The 25,089-nt window shown below is 45.2% G+C and overlaps 2 protein-coding genes across 2 annotated transcripts in view; one reads left to right on the forward strand and one right to left on the reverse strand.

Annotated features, from left to right (window-relative positions):
* Window positions 1-578, forward strand: part of shc2 (SHC (Src homology 2 domain containing) transforming protein 2) — a 65,264-nt gene extending 64,686 nt beyond the window's left edge. Inside the window, exon 13 of the mRNA XM_056277449.1 lies at window positions 399-578. The gene's annotated coding sequence lies outside the window, so the exon portion shown is untranslated. The remainder of the gene's footprint in view (window positions 1-398) is intronic.
* A 6,243-nt stretch (window positions 579-6,821) lies between these two features.
* Window positions 6,822-25,089, reverse strand: part of ankrd24 (ankyrin repeat domain 24) — a 38,168-nt gene continuing 19,900 nt past the window's right edge. The window contains 8 exon segments of the mRNA XM_056277803.1: window positions 6,822-7,257; window positions 8,245-8,310; window positions 8,761-8,925; window positions 11,242-11,418; window positions 13,068-13,301; window positions 14,831-15,147; window positions 16,283-17,097; window positions 17,660-17,826. Of these exon segments, the coding sequence (XP_056133778.1) occupies window positions 7,192-7,257; window positions 8,245-8,310; window positions 8,761-8,925; window positions 11,242-11,418; window positions 13,068-13,301; window positions 14,831-15,147; window positions 16,283-17,097; window positions 17,660-17,826 (2,007 nt within the window). The 3' untranslated portion in view covers window positions 6,822-7,191.

The following is a 25,089-nucleotide window of genomic DNA, read 5'->3' on the forward strand; positions in this document are numbered from 1 at the left end:
TGTATATATATGTATGTATGTATGTATGTATGTATGTATGTATGTATGTATATATATATATGTGTGTGTGTGTGTGTGTGTGTGTGTATGTGTGTGTGTATGTATATATATATATATATGTATGTATGTATGTATGTGTGTGTGTATATGTGTGTGTGTGTGTGTGTGTGTGTATGTATATATATATATATATATATATATATATATATATATATATATATATATATATATATATATATATATACACACATATTCATATAGGCAGTTAACCTACTGGAATTCAGAATTCCTTTTTGCTACACACAAAATGACTGTGTAGAATAGATTGTTGGTTTAATTAGAATTCAGACAATCCATTTGTGAATTTAAAATATATTATCGTTTCCTTTTTCTAACAGGATCAAGAGGCAGATTCAGTGAAACCAGTCTTCTCTAAACCATTTAGCCCAGTTGGAGGTTTTTTTTTCTGGGACTAAGTTTATTCACTAACACGATCTCCCTACGGACACCACTACCAAAGACCAGGAGACGTCTGGCCTCTCTTGTTCGCTTTACTCTCCCTCGTCGGCCACCATGTTCAAACGAAGCGTCCGCTGTCTGTCGCCAGTTCCTTAGCATGCAGTCACTAAGCCAACCGACCTCTGCCTCGGAACCAGAACTCAGAGGTCAGATGTCAGAGGTCAAACAATGGTTAAGCAATGGCCTACCACTCCATCAGGAGCCACCATCAGTCAACCATACAGGAGTTTTAAGATATATATATATATATACATAAAATAGAGAGAGAGAGAGAGGTCTGTGATAATGTCGCACTTCCAGTACACAATGAGCATTGAACTTGGGCATACTTAATGGTGAAAAAACCTCTAAATGACTGTCTGGTGCACACGTGGAACACGAGATGATGGATTTAATGACCATTACTTCTTTCCAGTTCAAACGTGGTGGTATTTTCGTATGACTACGGGTGACAACACAGCATTGTGAGTTTTATAGGAATATGGAGACTGCTGTTGTTGTCACCTGCTCACAGGTGTTGCAGTACCTGACTCAGAGATGGCACAAATGAAACAGTGAAGATGCAGAGCTAAATTCCTCACCTGGGGTACTCCCTTTCCCGCAGAGCCTCCTCCAGCATCGCACTTTTATCATTTCCTCCGAATTATCTCAGGACCACATCCAGAGGTTAATTGAAAACAGACTTTTCTGGGGTTTGTTTTAAAAACACACAGCGGTTGTTAATGAAGGACGACAGCTGGTAATCATTCTTGCAGCACTTGACAGTATACTTATCTCATAATAATAATAATAATAATAATCACATTTAATTACACATTAATAATATATTATCATATAATATATAATGATTATATTTTTATATGACATATGTAGAATTATTATTATAATATATATAATAATATAATAATCTTAAATAATAATTGCATCATATGCTGGATCTACATGTAGACGGTCCTCTCTGTGTATGTCAGCCTGAAATCTGGACACTTTTATCACCTTTGTCGTACTATCTTTGTGTTGTGTTTGTTAAGAATGGGCTTATCATAATTCGGTATGTGTTGTGTATATGTGTACATTGTGTACATGTGTTGACAAATGGTCAGAGACAAACTGTGGTGTACTGCATCCTCCTCTAAGACTGGTATCGAGCAAAAAAAAAAACGTCAGTAATATCTCTATATGCATATTTCCTCAGCCCGTTGATGTTCAGTGCCTTATATGACTACAGACAGGCCTCCTCGCCTGCTGCCACCGCTGAGAAAACAAACCACATGTGATGTATATATTTCTGTTCGAGCCCGGCTACAAATGACTAGTTTCTCTTCCCGCACCAATCAATGAATAAACAGCCTTTTGTTGAAGTAGACGCAGGCTCCTCTTGTTTCAGGATAACACTTCTTGTAGCGTGACTGTTATCGTCTTTCTGGGCTTTCTTAAGAACGACCGGGAGCTCACGCCTACCTCAAACGACCATGGGCGGTCAAAATGACGGTCGGTTTTTAAACTCTATGTTCTGTCAAGATAAATACCCAGTTGAGATATTAATGCATTACACATGTTAGTGTGTCTGTTAGGAAACGACTGACACCAAAATCAACATTTTAATAACTTTAATACTATTTTCAAACAATTCAAAATGGCCGCTGTTCAGCGCCTGTAAATACTGCAGCGCCTCGGTGGTAGTCATGGTGCGTCTGTAGCGGCGTCTGTAACCAGACATGTTGGACATAATCAAAAATCAGGTTTAGACTATTTCTCTGCACTGGAGGGCGCTAGTGTGTTTCTAGGACAGAGCAGCGAACTTCACGAAGGAAATGACGTCACCAACACACGTCATAAATAGTGACATGAGGCGCACGAGGACGCGCAAATTTCGCGCCGTCATTTTGACCGCTCATGGTCGTGTTAGAGAGAGCATATCATAACCTTTTTTTGTGAAATTGATCTAAAACTAATTTTAATGCAAATATATGCAATTTTAGGAGAATTCAGGGAGCGGCGCTCTGTTTTTTAAATTTCCACAAAGTTGTGGAAATCCCAAACCGCCAAATTGACGGCCTTGGTCGTTCTAGCCTGGCTTAAACCCGTTGTTTGATTTATTATAATTTTGTTCCCTAATGCAAAGCCGTAGTACTCCTACACTGGGATGGATCTGAGAGACTCAATGCCAAGACTACAGGAATTTAAGCCGCCATGCGTCCAGACTCAGGGAAATACAGCTACTGAACGTCTCCCTGTACCGAGTCCGTACCTTCATGTTAAACCACTGCCTCCCATTCACCTCTGCTCTCACACTCATCATGCTGCCGAGTTCTCGGGAAATTCAGTACTTCTGAGTCACGCTGTGTGGGGCCGGACTGATGAGTTTTATGTGGGCATATACACTCACCGGCCACTTTATTAGGCACACCCGTCCAACTGCTCGTTAACGCAAATTTCTAATCAGCCAATCACATGGCAGCAACTCAATGCATTTAGGCATGTAGACATGGTCAAGACGATCTGCTGCAGTTCAAACCGAGCATCAGAATGGGGAAGAAAGGTGATTTAAGTGACTTTGAACGTGGCATGGTTGTTGGTGCCAGACGGGCTGGTCTGAGTATTTCAGAAACTGCTGATCTACTGGGATTTTCACGCACAACCATCTAGGGTTTACAGAGAATGGTCCGAAAAAGAGAAAATATCCAGTGAGCGCAGTTCTGTGGGCGAAAATGCCTTGTTGATGCCAGAGGTCAGAGGAGAATGGCCAGACTGGTTGGAGCTGATAGAAAGGCAACAGTAACTCAATTAACCACTCGTTACAACCGAGGTATGCAGAAGAGCATCTCTGAACGCACAACACGTCGAACCTTGAGGCAGATGGGCTACAGCAGCAGAAGACCACACCGGGTGCCACTCCTGTCAGCTAAGAACAGGAAACTGAGGCTACAATTTGCACAGGCTCACCAAAATTGGACAATAGAAGATCTGAAAAACGTTGCCTGGTCTGATGAGTCTCGATTTCTGCTGCGACATTCGGATGGTAGGGTCAGAATTTGGCGTCAACAACATGAAAGCATGGATCCATCCTGCCTTGTATCAACGGTTCAGGCTGGTGGTGGTGGTGTAATGGTGTGGGGGATATTTTCTTGGCACACTTTGGGCCCCTTAGTACCAATTGAGCATCGTGTCAACGCCACAGCCTACCTGAGTATTGTTGCTGACCATGTCCATCCCTTTATGACCACAGTGTTCCATCTTCTGATGGCTACTTCCAGCAGGATAACGTGCCATGTCATAAAGCTCTAATCATCTCAGACTGGTTTCTTGAACATGACAATGAGTTCACTGTACTCAAATGGCCTCCACAGTCACCAGATCTCAATCCAATAGAGCACCTTTGGGATGTGGTGGACCGGGAGATTCGCATCATGGATGTGCAGCCGACAAATCTGCAGCAACTGCGTGATGCTATCATGTCAATATGGACCAAACTCTCTGAGGAATGTTTCCAGTACCTTGTTGAATCTATGCCACGAAGGATTAAGGCAGTTCTGAAGGCAAAAGGGGGTCCAACCCGGTACTAGCAAGGTGTACGTAATAAAGTGGCCAGTGAGTGTGTATATATATATATATATATATATATATATATATACTGGGAGCCTGTCCAGGGTGTCTCCCTGCTTGCTGCCCAATGACTGCTGGGATAGGCTCCAGCATCCCTGTGGTCCTGAGAGCAGGATAAGCGGCTTGGATATATATATATATATATATATATATATATATATATATATATATATATATATATATATATATATATATATATCCATCCAATATCCAAACCGCTTATCCTGCTCTCGGGGCCGCAGGGATGCTGGAGCCTATCCCAGCAGTCATTGGGCAGCAAGCAGGGAGACACCCTGGACGGGCTGCCAGTATATATAGAGTGCTGCTTGAAAGTATGTGAACCCCTTGAGCAGTTTAATGTTTCTGTTGTTTTACCATGATTTTCTTATTTTATCATCACCAGTTTTTATGTATAAAATGTCAGATATATGTTTATCAATTGCATGTACTTGTTTAGTGGGACTTGTTTAAGTAGCCCAAAAACTACATGAAACATGGAATTAGTGTATGTGCAAAAGTAAGTGAACCCCCAGCGGCATTGGTTAAGTCAAGCAGGTAACAGACTGAGGTGAAACACATTTGGGTGCTTAAATAATCATTTAAGCAGACCAATGAAATGAGACATCCTTGGGAAAGGGATTGGCCTGCACGAATTAAAAGAGAGAGGAAACCAACCAAACCAATGTGGTCCCATACAAATCAACAATGCTGAGAGCAAAGGTGATATCCGAGGACATGAAGAAGAGGGTAGTGACAGCCCATCAGTCTGGGGAGGGCTATAAGACCATCTCCAAAAGATTCCAGCTCCATCCATCCACTGTAATACATATAATTTACAAATGGATGGCCGTCAACATGACAGCAACTCTGTCTAGAAGTGGACGCCCATCAAAACTATCACCCGGAAGCACCAGAAAAATAATAAATCAGGTAAAGGCCAACCCACACATCACCTCTAGAGAGTTGCAGACCTTTCTGGTAGCATCTGGGACAAATGTGCATGCGTCTACAATCAGACGAAAATTGAATAGCCATGACATTCATGGGAGGGTTGCTAGAAGGAAGCCTCTGCTCTCAAAAAAGAACAAAGCTGCCTGTTTCAACTTTGCCAGAGAGCACTTGGACAAACCAGAGGCCTTCTGGAAGTCCATTCTCTGGACAGACGAGTCCAAGATAGAATTATTTGGTCACAATCAAAACCAACATGTTTGGAGAAAAGCCAACACTGCATATGAAGAAAAGAACCGCCTCCCAACAGTGAAGCATGGTGGTGGAAATGTGAAGGTCTGGGGCTGCTTTTCTGCTTCGGGACCTGGATGACACCATATTATCCAAAGAACCATGAATTCTCCGGCATATCAACAAATTCTTGACCAGAATCTCCTGCCATCAGTCAGGGAGTTGAAGCTGGGAAGAAAATGGATTATGCAACAAGACAATGACCCAAAGCATTCCAGCAAAACTACAAAGGAATGGCTTCAGAGAAAGAGGATTCGTACTCTGGATTGGCCCAGTCAAAGTCCGGACCTTAATCCAATTGAAATGTTGTGGCAAGACCTGAAGAAGTTGGTACATACCAGATGTCCCTCCAACCTCTCTCAACTGGCTGAGTTCTGCAAGGAGGAGTTGGCAAAAATCCCAATAAGCAGATGCGAGAGACTGGTTAGTGGTTACAGAAGACGTTTGGTTGAAGTAACGGCTTCAAAAGGAGGAGCCACAAGCTACTAATACAAGGGTTCACATACTTTTGCACATGTTAAATTTTCAGTTTTTGTGAAATAAACCACATTTGTTGAATTAAATAATGAAAATATATCTCTTTTTGTGTGTGTGTCCATTATTTGGAAGGTGTGCTTTACAAATTGGGATTTGGATGTATGTGTAATAAGCTTATTTTAATGTTTTTTACAAAAACAGTGACCATGTCTGGAGGGTTCACAAACTTTCAAGCAGCACTGTACATATACACACACACACACACACATTCACACCTAGGGACAATTTAGTACGACCAATTCACTTGACCTACATGTCTTTGGACTGTGGGAGGAAACCGGAGCACCCTGAGGAGAACATGCAAACTCCACACAGAGGATGACCCGAGACAACCCCCAAGGTTGGACTACCCCGGGGCTCGAACCCAGGACCTTCTTGCTGTGAGACAGACACGCTAACCATGCCATCATGCCACCTGTACATATATATATATATAGAGAGAGAGAGAGAGAGAGAGAGAGAGAGAGAGAGAGAGAGAGAGAGAGAGAGAGAGAGAGAGAGAGAGAGAGAGAGAAAGAGAGAGAGAGGCAGAGAGAGAGAGTGTCTAATATATAGTCTTCTATATAGTGTTCTATATAGTCTTTATGTGTGAGATGAGAAGTGTTTGTGCAGTTTTTCCTAGCATTTTCTTAGGACATTTTTTGTTTGAAATCAATGTGTTTTTGCCAATAAAATTAATTAAGATAAAGGTAAAATTCAAAGGCTTAGTTTTTTTGTATCTTTTTCCTGGTGAGTTAATGTAGCAGCTCCATGGACCGCTCAGCTGTCCAGCTCTTCCGTACACACATGCTACCCACTGCCAGATTAAGACCTCCACTACACAAAAACAGATCGGAGGGAGAGTTTGGAAGGCTGTTTGGTGTTTCATCTCTCCATGAATCAACAGACAAGTAGAGCCAGCAGGCTCAGTTGCAGGGGAGTTTGTTTTACAACTTTATTATAACAACATGATACAAAATCAGTAGGCTCATCACACAGACAATAATTCATAATCCTCCACTATGTGTTCCCTTCCTGCTGCCACAAACCTGGACAAGTCCTCCGTCGTTCAGCCATGCAGGCTCTCTGCAGGTTCTGCTGCTTGGCTGGTAGGAAGGTTCTGAGGCTGTGAGTGGGAGCTGCTCTCCTGTGGCCATGCAGCTGCTCCTGAATACGCCTCACTCCTGGGCTCCTCAAGAGTGTTCATGTATCGATTAGCATGTGATGATATCTGGGCCCCGTCAGCCGCACTGTGTTGCCATGTCAAAGGACTGCAGGTGGAGGTGGAGAGACGGAGGGTGGAGGTCAACGTTACTCCTTTTGTGTCATCCGCAGGATCTGGAGGAGCAAACCCTGCACCTCTTCATCCATACGACCCTTTTTAGACAGAAAAAAACCCAGAGAAAAACAGAGGTAAACGTTGAGCAAACTTTAACACCTATCTGCTTCCACTTCCGGTGTAGGAGGATGGCGGCACAAATTCACGTTTGCAGCGGCCTCACCCAGCACTGTCCATGCAGTGTCTATTGTCGATGCTTGCATCTAAGTTTATCTTCATTTGATGGCTGGGAGAACTTGGTCTGCTGTGTCCTGTGGGCCAAGGGACCATGGCCCTACCTGGAGCTGTACCCGAAGAGGTAACACCAAGGGCGGTCTGACAGGATGCGGAAGCAGGGCAGGCTAAGCTAACTGCTAGCCCATGCAGACCGGCAGTTCCGATAACACCGAGGGTGGTCTGGCGGCGGCCTCACCTAGCCAGGACTGTGTTTTTAGTGTCGTCGTGTGAAAAGCAGGGAGGTGTGTCGAAGGTCTGGCTGGGAGAACTAGTCTTGGATCAGCTGAGGGAGCTTGGTCTGCTGTGTCCTGTGGGCCCAAGGACCACGGCCCTGACCCGAGCTGCATCCGAAGAGGAAGCACCCAGGGCGGTCTGACAGGATGTGGAAGCGGGGCAGGCTAAGCTAACTGCTAGCCCATGCAGACTGGCAGTTCTGACAGTCATCCTGGCTGGCGTTTGTTCCTCTAGATATTTTTGTTTTTGTTTAGTTTAGATATATATGTGTTAGTTTGGATATGTGTGTTGTTGTCTTTGTGTTGCACTGCTGTGGGCTGGTGGAAACGGTGTTTTGTTTCATTTCATATGTGCAAGTGCATGAAAATAAATGACAAATAAAGTGTTTCTCATTCTGATTCTGATTAAAATGCACACAGACACACACTTACATACATATACAATAGAATGACGTGCCCAAACACTTGTGCACATTATTTTGTATTATACAGTACAACTGTACATGTCAGTTTGTGTTTCGTTGTGCTAATGGCTCATTTACTTTTAAGTAGTGTGTGTGTGTGTGTTTCACTGACCTGTACAGCTGCCAGTAGATGGGCGCGATATACTGCCACCACCTGCTTATGTTTTCGTTCCCAATCCTGCTGACAAGTTGGAAGTTTTACTGATGGCCAAGTAAACTTTCACACAACAGGAATTTGACTGGGTCGGACTCGCACACAAAAAAGCACCGTCGACATTACGCAACATTCTAAAAATGGAAAGATTCAGAGCGTCTGGCTGAATTTGCATGTAAGGGAATATCAAGTGAGCAAAGGAATAGAGGGATTCAAGCAACAGCACGTATCCTAGTTCCAAGTGCAAAATCTAAAAGCTAACAAGAAAAAATTTGCATACCTTGGAGCTGATGCAACATTTTCCAACCCCGTTACATCTTTATAAAATGCAGCAGTTTCACTTTTAAAACGGCTTACTTTTGTGTTAACACCTGACATCTTTAGACCGGGAGTTCAGAACTGGAAGAAAACTGCTTTATTTTAGATTTGACACTCTGGGGTTTCCACAAGGGTGTATTTCCCTTCCTCCCTCACCTGTAACTGCTGGGAGAGTATAGCCACCCTGTTCTGCAGCGCCACCTGTTGCCCGGGGTTACCGTGATGTGTGGACGATGGAGAGGAGGAAGATATGCCGAGAGGAGGCGAGAGAGCGCCCAGAGCCTCCTTGAGTCGAAACACCTCCTTGGACAGCTCTGTGATCTGCAAGGAGACAAGCAAGACAACACAGGCCTGCTCTGGAAAACGAGCCAAGTGCAAATGCAAGTTTTTATTGTTTTTATTGTTTTTTGTTTTTAGTGCATATGACCAGTGGTTTCTAGAGCGATAAACGTCTGTGACACAGCAGAGAAAAGTCTTAATCAGAGCCAGGACCTGTCTTTAAAAGCCAAGTAGATTTGCACATACAAGGATTTTGACTGGGTGGGTTGCTTAAATAGAACACAAAATGGCGGTACAAATTCACGTTTGCAACGGGCTCATCCAATACCGATGTGGGAAGATGGTGGTGCGAATGCATGTTTGCGGTGGCCTCAGCCAGCACTTTCCACACAGCATCCTTGGCCATGTCTGTGTCTAAGTTTGTCTTCGTTTGATGGCTGGGAGAGCTGGTTCTGGATTGGCTGGGAGAGCTTGGTCTGCAGCATCCTGTGGGCCCAGGGACCACGGCCCTGCCTGGGGATGTGCCCGAAGAGGTAACACCAAGGGCGGTCTGACAGGATGCGGAAGTGGGGGAGGCTAAGCTAACTGCTAGCCCATACAGACCGGCAGTTCTGATAACACCGAGGGTGGTCTGGTGGCCTAGCCTTGACTGTGTTTTTAGTGTCATCGTGTGGAGTGCGGGAAGGTGTGGCTAAGGTGTCTGGCTGGGAGAGCTGGCGCTGGATCAGCTGAGGGAGCTTGGTCTGCTGCATCCTGTGGGCCCAAGGACCACGGCCCTGACTGGAGTTGTGCCCGAAGAGGCAATATCAAGGGCGGTCTGACAGGACGCGGAAGCGAGACAGGCTAAGCTAACTGCTAGCCCATGCAGACCGGCAGTTCCGACAGTCATCCTGGCTAGCGTTTGTTCTCCTGGACAGTGATTTTTTGTTGTTGTTTAGTTTAGATATATGTGTTAGTTTAGATATATGTGTTAGTTTGGATCCGCATATTGGACATTGTGATCTGTAGCAAGAGTAGGGTGCAGGTTGAGGAGAGCCTGGAGAGGTGGAGGTATGCACTGGAGAGAAGAGGAATGAAAGTCAGTAGGAGCAAAACGGAATACCTATGCGTGAATGAGAAGGAGGACAGTGGAATGGTCAGGATGCAAGGAGTGGAGATGACGAAGGCATATGAGTTTAAATACTTGGGGTCAACTGTCCAAAGTAACGGGGAGTGCAGAAGAGTGGTGAAGAAGAGAGTGCAGGCAGGGTGGAGTGGGTGGAGAAGAGTGTCAGGAGTGATTTGCGACAGAAGGGTACCAGCAAGAGTTAAAGGGAAGGTTTACAAGGTGGTTGTGAGACCAGCTATGTTGTATGGTTTGGAGACAGTGGCACTGATGAAAAGACAGGAGGTGGAGCTGGAGGTGGCAGAGATGAAGATGATAAGGTTTTCACTGGGAGTGATGAAGAAGAACAGGATTAGGAATGATTATAGTAGAGGGACAGCTCAGGTTGGACGGTTTGGAGACAAAGCAAGAGAGACAAGATTGAGATGGCTTGGACATGTGTGGAGGACAGGTGCTGGGTATATTGGGAGAAGGATGCTGAATATGGAGCTGCCAGGAAAGAGGAAAAGAGGAAGGCCAAAGAGGAGGTTTATGGATGTGCTGAGGGAGGACATGCAGGTGGCTGGTGTGACAGAGGTATACGCAGAGGACAGAAAGAGATGGAAACAGATGCGCCCCCTAACGGGAGCAGCTGAAAGTAGTAGTAGTAGTGTTAGTTTGGATATGTGTGTTAGTTTGGATATACGTATGTGTTCTTGTAGTTTGGATGTGTGTTGTTGTCTTTGTGTTGCCCTGCTGTGGGCTGGGGGAAACCATGTTTCATTTCATTTCATGTGCACAAGTGCATGAAATGAAACAACAAATACAGTGCTTCTGACTCTGATTCTGAAAAGAATTTGGACAAGTGCCATTCTCTGCTATATGTTATTCACCACTGAGAGTATTGCACAGAACAATACGCTAGTGCGATTCACATGGCTCTGAAAACACATGAGGTATTATAATACAGGTGTAGATGATAACTATGGGCAGGCTATATGGTGGGTGTGAGGTTGCGTATAATCAGTCAAAGTATCCAAGTTTGAGTAATAAGTGAGTAAATGATATTGAGAATAAGTGCTGGGTAGGGGTCATAGCGTTAATTTCCATTACAGTGCAGTGCAATGTCACAAGTGCACTCCCCTTAATATCATTCCCTGAATTCTACATCTCTTGTTCTTTCTCTCTTCTCTCTTTCTCACACACAAACCAGTCATGCGTCCCTCCAACCTTCCTCCAGCTGTCCAACCTTCCTCCACCTGTCCATCTCTTACCTTGCGGTCCTTCTCCTTGACCAGGCCATGGGACTCCTGGATGTCCTTGTGGAGCTCCTGAATGTGGGTGGACTGGGCCTGCAGCTCAGCCAGCTGCTGCTGCACTGTGGCCAGCTGGGCTTCAGCCGCCTGCCGCTCGCTCTTGTTAAACAGAGCCTCCCTCTGGACCTGAAACACCTAGACCAGGAAAAGCACCGCGGGTCACTGAGGTGACGCTGTCTCTCACAGCTCCAACAAGGATGAGTTATGCTAAAACTAACATACAGTAAAGCAGGAACACTTTGTCATTTTCCCCCAGTCCACAGCAGTGCAACACAAAGACAAAAACACAACCAAAAACTACAAGAACACACATACTAACTAACACATATATCTAAACTAACACATATACTCAAACTAAAAAAAAAAGAAAGAAAAAAAGCACTGTCTAAGGGAACGAACGCCAGCCAGGATGACTGTCGGAACTGCCGGTCTGCATGGACTAGCAGTTAGCTTAGCCTGCCCCGCTTCCACGTCCTGTCAGACCGCCCTCGGTGTTTCCTCCTCGGTCACAGCTCCAGGCAGGGCCGTGGTCCCTGGGCCCACCATACGCTGACCAGGCTACCCCAGCCATTACAACGCCAGCTCTCCCAGCAAGACACCCTCGACACACCTCCCTGCAATCCACATGACAACACCAAAAAAACCACAGTCAACACCAGGTGAGGCCTCTGCTGGGCCACCCTCATTGTTATCAGAACTGCCAGTCTGCATGGGCTATCAGTTAGCTTAGCCTGCCCCACTTCCGCATCCTGTCAGACCGCCCTTGGTGTTTCCTCTTCGGGTACAGCTCCAGGCAGGGTCGTGGTCCCTGGGCCCACAAGACGCAGCAGACCAAGCTCTCCCAGCCATCAAACGAAGACAAAACTTAAATGCAAACATGGAGAAAGACACTGCATGGATGGTGCTGGGTGAGGCCGCCGCAAACGTGAATTCACACCGCCATCTCCCCACACCGGAAGTGGAAAACGAAACAGCTGAAACTGAAATCTTTAGCAATGTTGAATAACTAAATGACCTGACCGGAGTGTCTCCCTGCCTTCTGTGTCCTCCATGCTGGAATGATCCATACTGCACGGATCGATGAGTGGATGGAGGTAATAACTAGAAAACTGGTAAAATGCCACGAATTATGCACACCTACTGACACTGCCTCCCTCGGTCTGGAGTAATAGGCCTCAAGTCATGCATAAGGTATGAGGCCTTTAAGTGCTTACCATAGCAAGACCGATCTTTCAACCAGCACAGAAACCAGCGGTGACTATGATTCCCTCTGTCCTGGTAAGCTTTACGTGGATTTTAACTCTCCATCTTTTTAATCTCTTCAGATTACCGAACAATGAGCCAAAGACAGGTTGTTGGCGTCGTGGACTGAATGAAGGGATTAAGTTCAAGGGTGCGGAGCTCAAACTGCATGCCACGACCCCGTTCAAAGAGAGGCGTCTAATCTTGACGTGTACATGCAGCTTCCACGCACCAATGGGCAGAGAAAGAGACGGAATCACTGCGAGCGAGGGAGCTGCTGCAGGATGCAGAAAGTAAAAGGTACATGAATAATGTAGCGAGAGAAAGGAGACCTATGGAACAGACACACACACACACCCACACACACAGTCACACACACACAGGTGCAGCTGTGGACACATGCACACAAACACACAATATACCACATGCAGTGACACACATGCATGCACCCACCGACCTAATTAAACAACACTCTCTCTCACACACACACACACACACACACACACTAAAAGACACAAACACACACACGAGCGCGCACACACCTCTGTGCAGGTCTTTTCGTGTTTGCGGGTGAGGTCGTTGAAACGCGCGGTAATGGTGTTGATCTCGGCCTGCAGGGACAGCCGCTGGGCCTCGTGGTCCTCCTTGGAGATCAGCCCCTGCTCTGCGGCCTTCTGGGACTTCAGCTCCCTCAACTCCGTCTCCCTCTCGCTCAGAGCCTCCCGTGCTGCTACTGCACTGCTCTCACTGGCCTGCAGGGAGCGCTGCAGGTCTGCCTGTCGGACGGAGCACACCAGGGCGGGCATGTGTTTACTGTCTGGTGACCTAACTAGAAACTGCATCAACTGACAACATGTGACTTTTGAATTGATTTGCTAGCAAACTGCAATCCTTATTACAATGGCAGACACGTGTATAGTTTCTTTTTTATCACTCTGCCACCCGCTTGTGTCACTTGTAATGTTACTATGTGAATAAAATTATATCATGATATATATATATATATATATATATATATATATATATATATATATATATATATATATATATATATATATATGTTATTATTATTATTAATATATACTATATAAATAATATAAATATATTATATATAAATAAAAGTGTAATATATATATTATATCATATATGTATGACACACACACACACATATATATATAAAAGTACATCATAGCAGTATGTTTACTTCTGTCAGTAATTATAATGTGATACTGTGTAATTATAATTTGTAATGAATTACTGTCCAGTTTATGAATGATGAATTACTACTGAATCACTGTGATAATTTTGTGGTAAGAACAGTTAATTTCCTTTAAAAGTCTTTTTAAGTGTAACTTTTTCAAAGTTTTCCAAAGTTAAAGGAATTTTTTCATGCAACCTGGGTCTTATGAGCTGGTCAGTGAAATGAAATCATAACCAATCTGCACTATGGCAAAAACTACAAAAATAAAGATGGCAAAAACTACAAAGCTGGCAGAAAACCAGAATTATCCTTTAAATCATTATGCCACAAATAGCCATTCTCCTCTCAGTACTTCTCTCATTATGTTAATATTTTATATAGTATATAACAATAATAATTCATAATACATAACATAATGTAATATAATATTAATTATTCAGGTATTAGTCAGGTATTAATTATTATATTACTATCATATTATGTTACTTATATCATATTGCATACAACCAATAATGATTTATTATATCAAAATTACATTATTTTATATGAATTATTCAGGTATGCAAACTTATCAAAAGTGACTCAGTTCACTATAAATGAGTAATGTGCCAGTCTGAGCAGCATGTCCCACACTCCTTCATATTTTCATCAAATCTACAGCAGCTACCTTATCCCCACAAATGATGAAATAACTCCCCCATGCTTGGGGGTAATATGATTAATAGCCTCATATCCTCTTGTTAAATTAAAATGGAAACAAAGTCTCAACCCAGTTTCACTCCTGCTGCTTCCATCTGGTGGGCAAAATTATTTCCCAAACTTCTCAGGCAGCTGAACTCGGTTCTAGAGAGCCAGATGATCCCTGATGGTTCAGTGTTTATAACAAAAGGTCCTGTAACAACCTCAGAAACACAGCTCCAGTTTCACGTGAAGGCTGAGAAACTATGACCTCTATCTTTATAGCAAACATTTAATTTTATTTTTTCACTGAAGGCACAATTCTGAAACAAATATTGCATATGCTAAGTATGTCATGTAACCTACGATGCTATTTACAGTGTGGACACGTGTGCCGGGAAGAAATCTGTCCTCTGCTTCACTGACCTTAACCTTTTCATGCTCCTCCTTGGGTACGGCATCCTGCCCGGCCAGTAGCTGAGCCTCCAGCCTGGCTGCCTGCTCCTGGGCCTGGTCACTCCGGGTCTTCTCCTCCTGGAGCTCCTTCAGGGTCTGAGCCAGCTGTTCTGACACGGCGGACAGCGCCTTCTTGTGTTTAGACAGGGGCACTGCGTCTTTCAGCTGCAGGGCGTCCTGTGCCCGGCCCTCCCGCTCAGCACACAGACAGTCTAAAGCCTGGGCCGCTTCCTGCCTCGCCACATCCAGTTCCTCCCTCACTGCTGCCAGCTTCCGCCTGGAGCGCTCTGATTGGATACAAGCGTAATCATTCACGCGAGCGCCAAATGAGTACTGAGACCGTCTGTTGTTGTTTCACTGCTCTGTCTGTGTGTGGGGTCAATTGCAAAATCTACTGACATATTGACTATGGTCACTCTAGCTTTAATTTCATTTTAATTTTAGCTGTACCATCTGCATAGATCCAGGAGGGTGGGGGGATTTAAACCATTGCAAAATGCTTGTGAAGGAGTGTATTTAAAAATATATGCTGTTGGAAGAGACTGAAGAGTTTTTTTTGCTGTTATTAATCAGCATTTTAATATTCACTGGAAAGAAAAATACATATTTTTTTCCTTCCCCCTCCACAACCCTTGATCTCTCCCTCGTATTCCATCACTTGGTATTGTACATGTGGTTTTATTCGAGATAGGATTTCACAGAAACATCATCGACAGAGATGTAAATAAGGCGTTCTCCATCACCTTTAACATACTCAAAGAAATAAAAATTGATGTTTCGATAACAGTTTTGAAGTGTTTCTGATGTGCCAGCTTGCTTTTCTGATGAACTAAAAATGTGATTCAGAGGAGCTAACTGTTGGCCTGTTCAACCACTGCAGAAGCATCTACATTACAACATCAATGTTAAGCATCCAATCAGGATAATATATTATCATAGTATATTCATATTTCCATACTGTATATTATCACATGTGATTGTTCATATTATTATATTGACACATTATTATATTGAGTTTCATTGACAGCTGATGATTGCTTACAGCATGAAACAGGCTTGTACTGTCTCATAGAAAATTTACTTGACTAACTGGATTATTATTATATTCTATATGATGTTGGGCTTCTGTAACATTAGCTACTCAGCTGAAAATGTGCAGTCAATTACAAACTTAAAGACAATGACCCCTTACTACGCTGTCCAAATCGAGGTCACACAACCAGTATTGTTTACGCAGGTATGGGACAACAGGTGGCGATACACTGAAAAGCTCTCAGAATCTATAACAGATTTTTGTAACAGGCGTTGAGCTTCATACCTGTGGCACTACATGTTCTTGCTGACTACACAACACAACTCTCAATGTACCCTGTTTCTTTCCACAATAAACTAACACTTGTACATGAATTAATAAAAACACACCTGAAGTGGCTGAAAGCTCTGAGCTCTCGGAGTGCTCCTCCTCTTCCTCCTCCTCCTCTTCGTCCTCCTCTTCGTCTCCGTCTCTGTGAGGGGGCGGCCTGAGCCTCTCCAGTTCCAGCAGGGCCTGGTTGAGCCTGGCAGCCACTTCCGCCCTCTCCCTGGCCAGCTGTTCACACTGAAGGCTGAGGGTCACCTGCACCTCCTCCAGCTCCGACCGAGGCACACACCTCCTCAGTTCCCCCTCCAGCTCGCCCACGCGCCCCTGGAGCCGACGCACCAGCTCACCTCCCGCTTCATCCGCCTTCCCCGAAGCCCCGCTCTCCGCCAGGGCCGCCTGAAGTTCGGTCACCTTGTCCCTGAGGCGCTGGATCGTCTCCCCCTCACCTCTTTCGCCGCCCCTTCCCTCCTCCGCTTTTCCCACCAACTCTCTCTCAGCCAGGGCCGCTTGGAGTTCCTTGACTTTGGCTGTCAGCTGTTTGATTTTGTCACTGTCCCGGCTGTCTCCAGGGGACCTCCCTGCCTCCTCCCCCTGTCTCTTAGTTAGCGCCGCCTCCAGCTCCCTCAACCTCACTCTCAGCTGCTCCACCTCCTCCTCTCCTTTCACCGTCCCAGTCCTACCCCCTGTCATAGGGGGATCTCCCGTCTGTTCACCATCAGCCTGCTCCACAGAGAGGACCCCGAGGTGCATCTGTTCCTTCAGCTCCTTCAGCTCAGACTGGGAGGAGGCCAGCTGCTCCACCACCCCACACAGCTTCTCTTTCAGGGCCTCCACACTCTCGCCCTCCCCGCCTCCCTCCTGGAGCTTCTCAACAGCCCTGGAAAACAACACAGTTGGTGTATTTCGATCAAATAACCAGTCAAACAACCAACTCATCGATAAATTAATGATTTAAATGCAGCAGTAAATGAAAATACATATCCACCTTAGTGAGCGTTGACATTATAAAACCAAAAAGAGAGAAAATCAATTTGTTTTGTTTATTATTCTATGATTTTTCAATTGTATTAGACTAACCAGTAGAAACACAGGGGAGTTCTGTTCTACTTTGATTTGAACCAAATCTTGTTTGCTGTAATCTGTAATCTCACGTCTGACCAGCTCTCATGATAAGTGCATTGCCCTGCATTAAACGTATAACATTCTCCATAAAATACTTGTGGCAATAGAAATTAAACTGCTTTTATTACACTCTGAAGTGGCCCTAACAGGTTCAATCAGTAATCATGGCAGAGTTGGTCACCGGTATTTGCACATCTCACAGAAAAGACCTCATTCATTGGCGAGATTTTAGATGATTGTCAACTCTGACATTGACCTTTCAAGTGTTATAAATCTCAGCTGAAGAGTGAGTGCATGAGCGAGTAAGTGATCATTACCGCTCCTCTGCCATGCTGCAGGAGGCCTCCTCTGAAGCCTGGCTCTGGGAGTAGCGCTCCTGCAAGGCTTCGTACTCTTTCCTGAGGGTCTCATACTGGGCAATAGGGACAGAGTCTGGGCTGGACGTGTGCATGTCCGTGTCATCCTTCTCAAACATCTCCATCATCTGAAAACACCAACAAAATAGAGTAGCGGTTGGTGGAGGCTGACATTATGATTGTTATACACACTACCTTATCAGTTTTGCCCCATTTAAAGCAAGGGTAAGCAATTTATTATAGAAGCATTTTTTGTTATATTTGTTAAAACTGTCTTTATACCCCGATAGCAATCAATGAATAAAATGCTCCGACAAAAAAATGTAAAAAAAATCCGGTATCTGTGGCTGTCGCAGGCCTGTAATAACCTTCCTATGAAATGATTGGATGGCCTACCTGCCTGTCTACATACCTACCCGCCTACCTGCACACACTGTACCCGTGCACTCATTGCGCGTGACCAGAGTCTTCCCCAAGGCCAGGCAAGGCTAAAGCTAGCGAGCTAGTCGCCCACAAATAGCAGAGAAAGTGCAGCCAAAAAATTCCAGTTCCACCCATACCTATGTAGCAAATTTGGGGGGTGACGGGAACCGCCACAGCTGGGACGCGAACCGGGGACTCCCGCACCACAGGCGACTACGTTAACCAGTCGACTAAAGGGTCCGACCCGTTAGCCAAGGGCTAGCGAGTCTGGTCATCCGTGGTCATTTCACTACCCCCCCCCTTCAGGAAGCACGTCCCCGCGCTGCAGCATACCAGCTCCCTCACACCTCTGGGCACATGCGCTTCCAATGGCCTCACGATCTCACCAGCCCACCTCTGACACCAATGTAGTGAATTCAGGGGGCAGCCGGGACCCGCCGCAGCCGGGACACGAACCCGGGACTCCCACACCATGGGCGACTACGTTAACCAGTCGACTAAGGGGTCCGACCCCTTAGCCAAGGGTTAGCGAGTCTAGTCATCCGTGGTCGTTACACCTACATCAGCTTGCACTGCTAAACAAAGCAAGAAAAGAAAGACACGAAGTAAAAAAGGCTATGACCAAAAAGAGGATGAATAATGACATGGGACGTTTTATATAGACTGGCTGCAAACTAATTTCCCTGTAAGGGACAATAAAGATCCTTTGACTTTGATGTGACAAAGTCATGAGGTAACCCCAAAAAATAGATCTTTACTATGATGGTGCCATGGAGGGCAGCCTCGGTACAGCGCTCTCTAGTACGCTCTCTGTTTTTGTTTATTCTCTGTGTGTCGGGTTACTCAAACCTGATTACTTTCACTAGAGAAGAACTGCTTAACATTAGGTAATTAACTCCAGACAGTTTTTCACCAGTTTTCACAAACCCAGAAAGTTTTTTGGAGGTCTTAGTTGGAGGAACAGTGGCTCTCTGTGGGACATGGAGGTGACACAGACAGGGGAAGTGCGTGGGTGTGCTGGTGAGGCTCCGACAGTGAGGATTTCGATCTGCGGTCCCTGCGATTCACCTGGTGAAGCTCCGCTCCACGCTCAGCAAAATGGACGAGCCGCTTCTCCTCAATAGGATGAACAGGGACTTTGCAAGTTCTGCTGCCCTTTGTTTGACTGAAACCTGGCTCAACCAATCCACCCCCGGCATTATTAGCAGATTACATCTGCTGGGCTTTGGCCTACACCGAGGGGATCACGTAACAGTGCTATCGGAGAAAGTGAAGGGTGGAGGAATTTTCTTCCACATAAATGAAGGTTGGTTTACAGATGTCACAGTGTTAAGTACATACTGCAGCCCAAACTTGGGGCCATTGTTCATAAACTGCAAATCATTTTATTCACAATTTTTTTCATCCTTCATCCTGGTCGGTGTTTACATCCCATCCCAGGCCAGCGTGAATGGCGCACTGCAAACCCCAGTCGACCAGATTACCTGCTCACTTTTCATAATCCTTGGGGACTTTAACGGAGCAAAATTAAACCACAAACTACCAAAATACAGACATCATATTAACTGTCCCACGAAGGAAAATAACACACTGGACCAGCTCTGTCCCCCAGGCAGCTTTGGGGCACCCTGCTCACTGCTTGGTTCATCTTATTCCAACCTACAGGCAGAAACTAAAATCTGCTAAGCCTGTGGTTAAAACAGTGAAGAAGCAGACCAGCAAAGCAAAGCAGGAACTGTCAGACTGTTTGGACTGCACGGACTGGAGTGTATTTGAAGTTGCAACTAGCAACCTGGATGAACTAACTGACACTGTGACAACTTACATCAGATTTTGTGAAGACATGTATGTGCCTTCCAAGACCTTCTGCACATACGACAATAACAAGCCATGGCCTACATTAATGGGGATAGAGTCCTGTACAATCAGGCCAGAAAATCCCTGACAAAGGAAATCAGAGTGGCCAAAAGAAGTTACACTGAAAAACTGAAAGCAGGTTTCAGCCAAGGACCCTGCGTCAGTATTGAGGGGCCTGCAAGACATCACAAACTACAGAAGACCATCCCCCCCATGCGGAGGCATATAAAGACCTGGCTGACCTTTGCCTGGCTGTCAAACACCTTCTGAATGTCTTCTACTGGAGGGTTGAGAGGTACAAATTCACACCCCTCACCCACTCCAGCCCAGTGACAACAGCCCCCATCACATCTCTGGCGGCTGCCAGAGATGTGATGGTACCCTGTGAGGGCACAGCACTGACGGCATCGCTGCCAACCCAGGCCTAGACTGATCCGGTATGGTCTTGTCAAGATACATGTAGAGGATGTGAGCAGGTTTTTCAGAGACAGAAGACCAGGAAAGCACTGGGTCTATGGTCATGAAGTCTTTCGAAAGACTGGTGTTGGCCCTCCTGAAGAATGTCACAGGACACCTGCTGGACCTCCTGCAGTTTGCCTACCAATCAAACAGGTCAATGGATGATGCAGTCAACATGGGACTGCACTACGTCCTGAAACACCTTGACTGCCCAGCGACATATGCAAGGATCCGTTTTGTGGACTTCAGCTAAGTGTTCAACACCATCATTCCAGAAATCTTCTCCTCCAAACTTGTCCGGCTCACTGTATCCCCCATCATGGACCACCAGCTTCCTGACAAGCAGGAAACAGCAGGTGAGGCTGGGGGAAGTCATTTCTGGTGTACAGACGGTAGGTAAGCACTGGTGCTCCCCAGGGATGTGTCCTCTCTCCACTGCTCTTCTCCCTCTACACCAATGACTGCACCTCCAAGGAGCCAGCTGTTAAATTCCTGAAGTTTGCAGAAAACACTATGGTCACCAGACTCATCCAGAATGGCAATGACTCTTCACATCGGCCAGAGGTTGAGCAGCTGGTGCTCTGGTGAAGTCAGAACAACTTGGAGCTGAACATGCTCAATAGTGTGGAGATGACAGTAGACTTTAGGAGACACCCCTCAGCACTGGTCCCCCTCACAATATCCAACAGCCCTGTGTCAACCATGGAGACATTTCAAGTCTCTGGGAACTACCATTTCCAAAGACCTGAAGTGGGAGACCAACATCAACTCCATCCTCAAAAAGGCCCAGCAGAGGATGTTCTTTCTGCTAAAATTGAGGAAATGTTGTCTTCCACAGCAGCTGTTGAGCCAGCTCCACACAGTAGTCACTAAATCTGTCCTGTGCACATCAAATCACTGCCTGGTTTGGAGCAGCAACGAAGCAGGATTGGAATAGACTGCAGCGAACAGTAAGGACAGCAGAAAAAAAATCATTGTCGCTCCCCTGCCCACCCTGCAGGACCTGTACACCTCTAGAGCCCGGAAACGGGCATGCAGAATCAGCACAGACCTCCCACACCCAGGACACAGCCTGTTTGAACTCTTACTCTGGCAAGCACTATACAGAGCAATGTGCACCAAAACCACCAGACACAGGAACTTTTCTTTTCCTCACAGGGCATCTCTCTCGGCATGGTGCAATGACAGTTATTATGTAAATACGAAACTTTGTTAATAGCCCCCTCTGGTCAAGATATCTCACTTACATATATCTATGATGTGCACTACCTCTTTTAAAACCAGATATGCAATACAAATGTACAATTGTATACACAATCACAACTGCTGTATCTTCTTCTTTCGGCTTGTTCCCTGTTTCCAAGGGGGCGCCACAGCGGATTTGATAGTTTCCATCGGTACCCTGTGAGGGCACAGCACTGACGGCATCGCTGCCAACCCAGGCCTAGACTGATCCGGTATGGTCTTGTCAATCTGCATAATGATTTGGCAAAATTTCACGTAGGATGCCCTTCCTGACACAACCGCTAACCCTATGGACGGGGCACAGGTAAACCGCTGAAGTACAATTACAACTGCTGTATACTGGTTACAAATTATAAATGTTATAATTATAACAAAATCATATAATATAGTAGATAATTATATAATAGATAATATATAAACATAAATAGTATCTATTTTTAGTATATAATATAAGTATGAAATATAATATATTAAAAAACAAGTTATAAAGTTATAATATTAGTATATAATATATAAGCAATATGATAAAAAAGCATAAGCTATGTTATTCAGCCATAATAAAACTCCGTATGGAAGTGACATACCTGTAGTGCATGCCTACTTACCTCCAGTATTCTATTTATTATTGATTTCATTTATTTTTGTTTTTTTTGTGTGAGTGATTTTTACAAGTACAAGAAGCTTCCGTAAACTGGAGTCAAATTCTTTGTGTGCATGAGCACACCTAGCCAATAAAGTTGATTGTGATTCTGAGGTAGCGGGATACGGTTAGTGATGAAAACAATGTGCTGTGCCCCCAGTGCTCTCCCTGTTTTTTGGGGCGTGGCTTTGGGGGGAGGCCTGAAGGGAGGGGCTGGGATTTTTTTCGGTTGGCTACTTTCAAAATCTAGCTTACTCTTGCGGGTTTCTCCAAAGTTGCCTACCCCAGCTTTAAGTTACATAAGCTTAGAAAGTATTGCATGTTGAGGATTTGAGATGGGTAAAGATTCATTCATTCATTTTGTTAATTCATTCCTTATACACACTTAATTCATTCAAGGGTCACAGTGGGCTGGAGCCCATCTTAGCCAGCATTGGGCAGAATGTAGATCCTGGGCAGGTAATCGGTCCATCAAAAGGTCTACATCCAGCCACACACATTCGCTCACAATTCATTTATACCTATGGCTGAGTCTCCAGTTCACCTAATATGCATGTGTTCAGACTACAGGAGGAAACCAGAATCCATCCATCCATTATCCAAACCACCTATCCTGCTCTCAGGGTCACGTGGATGCTGGAGCCTATCCCAGCAGTCATTGGGTGGCATGGGGGGGGGGGGAAACACCCTGGACCGGGCCATCACACGGCCAACACATTCATACCTAGGGACAATTTAGTATGGCTGACTCACCTGACCTACATGTCTTTGGACTATGGGAGGAAACCGGAGCACCCAGAGGAAACCCACGCAGACACGGGCAGAACATGCAAACTCCACAAAGAGGATGACCCAGGACAACCCCAAGGTTGGACTACCCCGGGGCTCGAACCCAGGACCTTCTTGCTGTGAGGCGACCGTGCTCACTACTGCGCCACTGTGCCACCAGAATATCCAGAAAAATAACATCAACATGGGGTGAACATACAAAGCACACACAGAGAGCAGGGTAGAGAACTAGATGTTAAATCTCAACAGGAAACTGATGTTTGGTTTCACCTCTACCAGAATAAACAGCTTGATTACTGGTTTAACAGCAGTTCAAATGATCAAGAGGCAATTAAAAGATGATCAGAGATGAATGTATAGACAGAGTGCACACAATTTTGCAGGTGACAATAATCTTCTGTGTGAATTTGTTTGCGAGAATTTGTGAGATTCTGCGAATACTGCATGTGGGCTAGCTAGACCGGCGGTCCGATGACACAGAGGGCGGTCTGGAGGTGGCCTCGCCTAGCCTTGACTGTATTTTTAGCGTCGTCGTGTGGAGTGCGGGGAGGTGTGTCGAAGGTGTCTGGCTGGGAGAACTGGTGTTGGATCGGCTGATGGAGCCTGGTCTGCTGCATCCGGTGGGCTCAAGGACCACCGCCCTGACCAGAGCTGCACCCAAATAGGAAGCACCAAGGGCGGTCTGACAGGACGCGAAAGCGGGACAGGCTAAGCTAACTGCTAGCCCACGCAGACCGGAGGTTCCGACAGTCATCCTGGCAGGCGTTCATTCTCTTGCACAGTGATTTTTTTTTTTTTACTTTAGATAAATGTGTTAGTGTGGATATGTGTGTTCTTGTAGTTTTTGGAGATGTGTTGTTGTCTTTGTGTTGCACTGCTGTAGGCTGGGGGAAATTATGTTTCGTTTCATTTCATGTGCGCAAGTGCATGAAATGAAACAACAAAGTGGTTCTGATTCTGATACCACTGTCTACAAGTCCTCATTACTTGATCAACTCCAGTTCCCACGAGTCACTGAGCTGTAAACCATCATCCGCCACGGAGACCACATCAGACGCCTGCGTTTACTTGTCTGCTGACCTCTTTCCATAAACCCGGTCTCCATCTCTGCTCCCCGCCCAAGACATTACATGACCACTGTGGCCCAGTCCTGCTTTGTTGCGGTCAGGCTCTTTTTTCTTTTTCTCTTTTCACAAAACTGCGCTGGTCTGAGTGCACACTACCTCGGTTCCAGGGTTCAAGCCCCTCCCTGCCAAGCCCTGATGGTTTAATGAGCAACTTGGACGGCGCACAGCGCTTTGGGTTTATTTTTACCTCCGATGTGAAGCAGCTCTGTCTACCTTTCAGACAGGGTGACCTAGTTAGTGAAGAATGCCTTCATCTTCCTCTTCCTCTCTCTGATGCTGTTCTGTGCTATTTATACACGGATGAACGCTACCGGTGCCTCAGTGCACCACAGAGCGCCGTCCTGCAGATGGCGGGATTATGACTAATAGTACAGCCGCACACTGTGCATCTGCTGACACGCGGACCTCTGAATAACCCACTATGTGTTACTTTAACTATTGTTACTTTAACTATGCATTAATTTAACTATTGTTACTTTAACTATGCGTTACTTTAACTACTGTTACTTTAACTATGCGTTAATTTAACTATGCGTTAGTTTAACTATTTTTACTTTAACTATGTGTTACTTTAACTATTGTTACTTTAACTATGTGTTACTTTAACTATTGTTACTCTAACTATGTGTTACTTTATTGTTACTTTAACTAGGTGTTACTTTAACTATTGTTACTTTAACTATGTGTTACTTTAACTATGTGTTAGCCTTCTCACACACACCTGGACTCTGTGTGTGTGTGTGTGTGTTTGTGTGTCCTGCAGATGAAGTAATTATGACTAATAGTGCAGCCGCACACTGTGCATCTGCTGACAAGCGGACCTCTGAATAACCCACTATGTGTTACTTTAA

Source organism: Lampris incognitus, chromosome 3 (genome assembly GCF_029633865.1).
Source record: "Lampris incognitus isolate fLamInc1 chromosome 3, fLamInc1.hap2, whole genome shotgun sequence".
NCBI classification, from domain to species: Eukaryota; Metazoa; Chordata; class Actinopteri; order Lampriformes; family Lampridae; genus Lampris; species Lampris incognitus.